The sequence below is a fragment of the Merops nubicus genome, unplaced genomic scaffold, assembly GCF_000691845.1.
Source record: "Merops nubicus isolate BGI_N331 unplaced genomic scaffold, ASM69184v1 scaffold27045, whole genome shotgun sequence".
NCBI lineage: Eukaryota > Metazoa > Chordata > Aves > Coraciiformes > Meropidae > Merops > Merops nubicus.
Window position 1 is genome coordinate 1 of NW_008612015.1, and position 7526 is coordinate 7526.

Consider the following 7526-nt stretch of genomic DNA (forward strand, 5'->3'; position numbering starts at 1 on the left):
CTGAGCCCGTCGGCGAGGGCTGCACACCTTTGTGGGAACGTATTTAAGTCACACAAGAGCAACTCCAGCCAGAGGGAGGAGTGACAACACCTGAGAATTACAGCTCTGCAGACACCCAGGTCGGTGGAAGAGGGCAGAAGGTGCTGCAGGCTCCAGGGCAGAGGTTCCCCTGCAGCCCGTGGCGAGGCAGGCTGTGCCCAGGCTGTGCCCAGGCTGTGCCCATGGAGGTTATGGTGGAGCAGATCTCCAGCTGCAGCTGGGGAGTCCCCAGTGCAGCTAACCAGTAAAGGAAACCAGGATCTCCTCTGGAGTTCTGCAGCTCTCTTTGTGTGACCATCACATGTGGCCAGGTTTACCACTGAAATCCCATTCAGGATGACATGACTGGAGACTGGGAAAATTGCTCTTGGAGTTTTATGGATCTTCTTTCTCAGATTCTTTGAACAAACACTGAGCTACTCCCAGGGCTACTGAGTATCAGCATAACTGCCAATGTGTTCCGCCTTGGATGTTACTCACATCAGGTGGTACCACCTAAGGGCTCAGTGCAAATGGAGCAGAACATTAGGAAGCATCTAAAGATAATCAGAAAATAACAGGAGAATAAAAAGCATTTCTTGAATTGATTGTACAAACAAGTTTTATTATTACAAGAAACAAACAAACACACACACACAAAACCCTACAACAGGATTCCCAGATTCCATTTCTGGGTTTTATTTTTAAAATGAGTACTGGTGAACTTCTGATTCTTGTACTTCAAAACTTCTTGTGCTAGTTTAGCACAGCCTGCAGGACTTGGCTTTTTCATAACTCAAGGCACAGCACCAAAATGCAGTCCTCAGCCTGACATCCAGTCAGGGTTATTCTGTGGGTTAATCAGCATGCCCGATTCCCAGAGATTTTGTGCACATTGGCTGAACAACTGATCAGAGCAGTGCTGTACATGGTAAGACTATACAACATGTAGCTTTCCAGACAGTGTGTGATGTATTCTAGCTCAGGAAAATGAGTGTGCTTCTTATTTCATAGCTCGGATTCCAGTTGCTTGCAAAGGTGACCTCCATGTTCTGGAATTATTTGAAACGTTTGTCACGTTCAGAAGGCATCTTGTTTTACTATCATGGTGAAATTCAAGCACATGACATTGTCATTCTCAGAATCATCAGAGAATCCTTGTAAAATAATGTTATAATTGCCCTAAAACAAGCAAGAAAAGAAAAGAAAAGACAGTGCATAATGCTGCTCACACTTGTCACACTACTTCAGGTGCTTGGAATGGTTATGGTGATCTCTGTTCTGACTGAAGAAGGAAGATTCCCATCAGGGACTGTTATCATGGATATATTCAGAAATAAAATAATAGTGGTCAACTTTCCTCTCGTGCCCAGTGTCCTAAGGAAGAGCCGTGGGCTGTGCCCAGCCTGCACCACTCAGGGTTCTCTCCCAAACCAGAGTCTTGTGTTTCTCCAGTGCGCCTGCTCCCCACCCAGAGCACTTCTCTTGAGTAGCGTTCCTGACTTCGCCAACAGGAGTGAGCTGAGTTCATACACCAGGCTGCAGCACTGGGCGGTTCTGTCCCTGCCCTCTGGCAGGAGCCTTGTTAGCCCCTGCAGCTCACCTCCACCAAGGGTTCAGTCCTGTCAACGCCCCATTTTCTGCTGATTTCTGCCACCCCCCGCCCCAATACCCACATCCAGACCACAGAGAGCTGCAGTAACAGCCTCTGCATTCTGCAGGCAGTCCTGGGGAAGCCCCCCAAGCTACTTACCCCATCACTCCTGACCACTCTGGTAACAGCATCTGTTGTACTGCACAGTCCACCTGTTTTGTTTTCAGCTATAATCACGTCCTGGATGTTTAATTGCTATTCAGCCCCAGTGGTGTTTACCAAAATGATTAACTTACGACGTGACTATATCAAATGTCTACTACCATCTCTGGGACTAGAAGAGATGCGAGGCTGGGTGGAGTTCAACACTGCTAGAGGCCCATGAGCTTCGAGCTAAGGGCAGGCTGGGGATTTTGTACCAGCAGGAGCTCCTTGGTGATATTTGTGGAGATTAATAAATAAATAAATAGATCTCAGGAAGCAGACGAGGGATCTGTAGGATGACACTGAGCTAGCCTGAGGATTGGTGCTGCTCCTGGTTTAATGCTGGAACACTGTTTTTACTTTTGGATACTGTTAGCCCTCTTAAAATCTTTGAAAAGGGTCTCTGGGAGGAACAAAGCAACTTGTGAAGAGAACATAAAATAATGAATGAAATAGGCAGAAAGAATATGGATGGATTTACTCAAACTGGTAAAAAGGGAACACAATAATTTACCAAACAAATTAGCATTACTAATGTGACACTAACTGGTGTCTTTGGTCTTTTATAAAAAAAAAAAAAAAGCAGAAACAATAGCTAAATAATAATCTGAAGACATCTGGCATTTCAGAGATGCTACCATTCTGAGTTACCAATTCAAGCCTGTGTAAGTTCTCTGACACTTCCTTTTGCTGTTTGCTACATTTTGGGGGAACATTTCTTTTCAGAAAATATATGCATGTAAGTATGTGATTTACCATTGTTATTTCTTTATAGAAAATGCTGAAAAGTACCTTTGGAAACTTTATTCTTGCACCTTTTATGTCAAATGATGTTGCAATTGTTTCTGTAAAGCAGAGATAATTATGATATAAATGGTTACATAATCAGAAAGCAATCAATTAAACTGCCTAAATAACTCGAAGTAATATGGCATCTCTCAGCAGCAGTGCCAATGCCATTTACTCTTCCACTGATACGGCCCTCATCTGTTTCCCCTCCCAGAGCTCTGCCTATTTGTCTGAACCATGTTAGAAAATAGAAACTAGCACAATGTTCCTGAAACATCTCCTACAGACCCATCCTACTGTGGTAACTCCAATAATTTAACTTGTAATAGTAGTTCAGCTGAATGATAACCAAGGAGAATTGACACTCTTTTTTCAAGAAAGGAAAACGTGGGTTGCATATTTTCACCTCCTTACAGATCTTTTTGGCCTTTAGTCTGACATCTCGACTGAATTCCCTGGATCTGAGCCTGTGCCCTGTTAATCCTGGTGAGCCCCTACAACAGGATTGACTCTTCTCTAATAAAAAAAGCATTGTACACAGGTGTGGAGAATCTCTTTAAAAACCCACCCAGGCACTTATCTAAATCAACTGTGTTTTGGATATTAACAGTGCCCCTAGCTCCTCTCTAGCGCTCTGGACAGTCCTGTCAAATGTAGTCTTTTCATGATGCTTTAGGGATGTTAGCAATTAAAGTGGCATAATGAGAGGGAAGATATTAGTAATCCTAATTTATAGAGATGGAAGCTGGAGTACAAGGTGGTTAAAGCACAGAATTTGGACATTTTATATTTTAGTGGGTTTTTGGCACTGAAGAACTGCCTGCTCTAAGTCGGCTGCCTGACAAGCAAGGTGAGTCGGCTGGGTCGTGGAGAGAAATCTGTCTGCATGGATTGACCAATTAGTCTTCTAAGGAATCTGCTTAACGGTGAGCGGGGGCCGGCAGGCTGTGGCCCTGCTGTGGAGGGAAGCTGCCAGGCCAGGGGAAGGGGCCGCGGGCTCTGCACACTCACCTCCCTTCAGCGCCCCGCACACGGAGTACTCGTCGTCGGCGCCGCTGCAGAGGGTCTCCTGCCAGTGCAGCACGTTCGAGCCCTCGTACCAGACGTTGAAGACCACCTTCAAAAAGGTGATGTCACCTCCTAGTTAAGAGAGTGCAGGTAAGAAAATGGCAGCTGCTGGGGAGGGAAAACATATCTGCAAACATGCTACCTAGATAAAAACTAGTTTTCTGTGAAATACAGCAATTTTTAAAGACTCCTCTCAGAACTAACAGAAACATGTATCTTGGAAGCTGTTACTTCCAGAAAAATAAAAGGCTAGTTTTCCACAAAAACCATCAGTCTTAAAAAATACAAGTGAACAACTCCAAAATCTCTTTTAATTTCTTGAGTCAAGACAGCAGAGTCCACTCAGCTCCACAGCTAACCCAAATAAATACTTAGATGAGGACACCATCATTTTAAGCAGGTGTTGCAAACAAACTGTCCTAAGTGCTGGCACCCATCAAAGATATCTTCTAGGGAAGCAAATCCAGTCCATCTCCAGAGGTTTTTACTCAGAAGGTGAAGTTTAGGATACAGCCATTCTGTAAGTAACTCGGCTTGCCCGCTGAGAGCAGAGTTTAAAGATTAGGGCTGGGTTTGCGTGCACAGCCCAGCACCATCTCCAGCTTCTAGAATACGCATCTCAGTAGAAGCCCTGCCAGCCTGGGATAGCCTTATGATATTCTTTCTCCTTAAAAGGACTTGGATAGTCTTCTTCAGGATCTTCTTCAGGCCAGAAGAGCTCGTGTGCTGCAAATCTTGTCTGCTTCTTCCAGGCAAATGCACTGTCTCACACCCAACTGTCTCTGCTCTGGCTGCGCAGCGCAGTCAGCGCAGAGCTCCAGTGACAGCTCCAACGAGTCAAACACAGACATCCTGATTTCCACAAATCACCACTGCTGTCCACGACTATCGGTTATCTATCCTGTTTCTAATCACAGAAACTGATCTAAATAATTTGGCATTTAGGATGAACTGTCAGCTTTTTCCTTGTATTCAGTTTTTCCCATTTGCAGAATATAATTGTCTAGTCAAGAGGGACTCACTTGGAATCCAGGTAAGAGCAGCCTTCCAGATGGATTTGTTGGTGACACTGCAAGGTGTCACATTAAATGTGAAAGCATGAGCTGTAGAATCTGCAGGAAAAGAAGTATTGCATACTGGTAGTGTGAATGGGCTTCTTCAGGAAAATACTAAAAATATACATATATACACACTCACAATAAACACAGACATGTTAAAATGTCTTTAGTATAAGGTATATATTAAATTGTCTAATATACATATCTGTAGTAAATATTTAATATTACATATTAAATATTAAACATGCATTTTAAATTATTATATTTTAAAATTATTTATATGCTTAGAGGGCAACAATTATCTCATACTTCTTTAAGTAGCAAGGAAAGTAAATTGTTTGGTCAATGATATTTTGCACAAAAAATTCAGAGGCAAAAGTACCTTTATTTCTCTTTTGCAATTACACAAAAAGTTTTATTAGCATTAAGCCAGCATAGTCCTCTGCTGAAAACATCCCTGCCTATGCCAGTCATGGAATCTATATAAACTTTATGATGACTAAAAATGTTTTCAGTGTACCAGCATATTTTCCAGGATAGTGTAAACGAGCCTGTGAGTAGATTTGCTGTGTGAGTGATCCAGGCAGCATTGTGCAGTGCATAGTGTCAGATCCAGTGTGATGAGGCATCTGCACTGCATCTGAGCCTGTATCCAATCAAATTTAAAGCCCATTAGCTGATATTCTAACCTTTTAAAAATCATTCAATGACAGCCTTTGGAAGGATTTCCAGTCAGTATTTTTTATTTTAGTTTTAGGAAAGAAGTCTGCTCAGCTCCCCTTGCTGCTGCCCTCCCTGGCGTGCTCGTGCTGCAGAAGCACCCTGCTCGCCACAGGCCCGAGGCAGGGTGAGCAGGGGTGCTCCCTGTGCTGGCCCAGCCACCCAGCAGGGTGGCAGGGGGTGGAAGGAGTCTGCCTGGGGCTTGGGGGGCTAAGGCAAGGGGCACAAAGGGAAACTGGCTTTCGGTAACCAGCAGTCAGCTTCTCATCTCAGAGACAGCCATGCACAGGAAATTACAACAGGAAAAAAGGCAAACAAACCTCACCATAGTCTCAAAGGTTTGGTTTGCAGCCTGAAGTCCTGCTACTTTCACCCTTGTTAACCTGAGTATGTTAGACCTGTCTGTGTGCTACATACATCTGTCTGACACAGACACCGTGCTGTCCCAGAGCCTGACTGATCCCCCAGCCTGGCAGAATATCACACTCTTCTGTTTCTTCCATATACTTAAAGCTTTTCATTGTAATACATTGGTCAAATCAATGTGGATAATTTATACGATACAGTATTGCCAAACAAGCCTAAAACCTTCATCTTCTGTTTGTTCCTGAATCAGAACCTGCCTGCCTTACCTGGGAGCATAGTTCTGTCCCAGCTGCTGCAGCCGGTGTCCTAGTAACACTCACACCCGTGCCCTTGTAGCAGGGTAATCAGTGACTGAAATATACTCCAGTTAAACTTGCTTCTACTTTTCTGTATTCATCAAAGAAACCAATCTGAATGGAAGTTCACATTTCATCAGACAACAATAATTATTGTGCAAAAGCCAGTAAAAAAAAGAACAAACTATTTTTTACTCACCACAAAAAGTATATGACATTTCTAGGTCTGGCGATGTACAAAGAAATTCACTGACTCCAGGGGTGAATAAAATCAAAAGAAAAAGTCCAAACATAGCTACTTTTTTGGTTCAGTATTCAGTGGAGTAAAACCTCATTTGGGAGTAAGAGGAACAAAAATTCAGCACAGTCATCCCCAGTCACATGTCTTCAGGGAACATTCAGTTATTTTGTCAGATTCTCCTCAATCTTAATTAATTCTACTGCAGCATTATCAGTTATCACAATAAATTTTGTGAAGAAAGAGAACTTCTGTCATTGTTACAGACAGATAATGCTGCTCGAGACATGAGTGAAAAATAAAAGAGAAAACTTACTGAAATGGGGAAGTGAGGAGAAGTAAAATTATGATTACCAGAAGCACATGAAGGGCAAGTATAGTTGACTCATCGGACGTAACATTTTTTAAGGTGTAATTTCAAACTGAGTTTCCTGTACATATTAAAGAAGAGAAAAATGCACAAATTAAGAAAACCGAGTCCACTCTTTCAGTGACAAAGTCATCAATAACTCTCACAAGTGTTCCCAGCTGATTTCTTACGGAGCTCACCATGCTTCAGGAGCACGCTGGCACTCCAGGAGAGTGTAGTTAGTGATGTGTGTCCAAAGGGAGGCAAGGATGGGAGCTGGATGCCACTGTCTGACATGTTATTGAGCAGAACCACTGGTGTTCAGGCAGGAGTCTGGAGGAGGCAGGAGGTGGCACCGGCCGTGCCCTGCTGGTACAGGGCAGCGCGGCTGGAGCACATCCCTCTGCTCCCGGGCAGGGCCGCGCTGTGCGGGGAGGGGCAGCCTGGCAGGAGTGCTGCAGAGAGGCCAGGGGTTATGCGACAGCTTTGTCCCTTTCGTTTCAAATGCAGACAAGCTCTGCTGAGCTCGGTGGCGTTCCAGACCTGGCTGAAGAACGGGTGCTGTTTTCAGGCACCTGCTGCAGTAAATGGTACAGACGAGGAATGAGTCCCCCCTGGTGGCTCAGCCAGCCGCTGTCATTCCTGTCTCCTCTCCTGGTGCTCACTGCACAAGTCGAGAGCATCCCAGCGCTTCAAACAATCCGTGTTACCAGGCTCCACGTTAAAGGATCCGACTGGCCAACGGGCACACAGGAACGGCAAGTGCTGCTGCTACCAGGGCTCAAACATCTCTTATGAGCACGAGCATCAAGTCTACAGCTTTGAC

At 44.3% G+C, this 7526-nt stretch overlaps 1 protein-coding gene across 1 annotated transcript; it reads right to left on the reverse strand.

Moving 5' to 3' along the window:
• Positions 1-1098: 1098 nt before the first annotated feature.
• LY96 (lymphocyte antigen 96) lies at positions 1099-6406 on the reverse strand. Its single transcript, XM_008941426.1, has 5 exons — positions 6313-6406; positions 4696-4785; positions 3617-3745; positions 2609-2661; positions 1099-1200 (listed from the first exon to the last, which is right to left on the reverse strand). The coding sequence occupies exons 1-5, from the start codon at positions 6404-6406 to the stop codon at positions 1099-1101; spliced, it is 468 nt and encodes a 155-aa protein (XP_008939674.1).
• Between the last annotated feature and the right edge of the window lie 1120 nt (positions 6407-7526).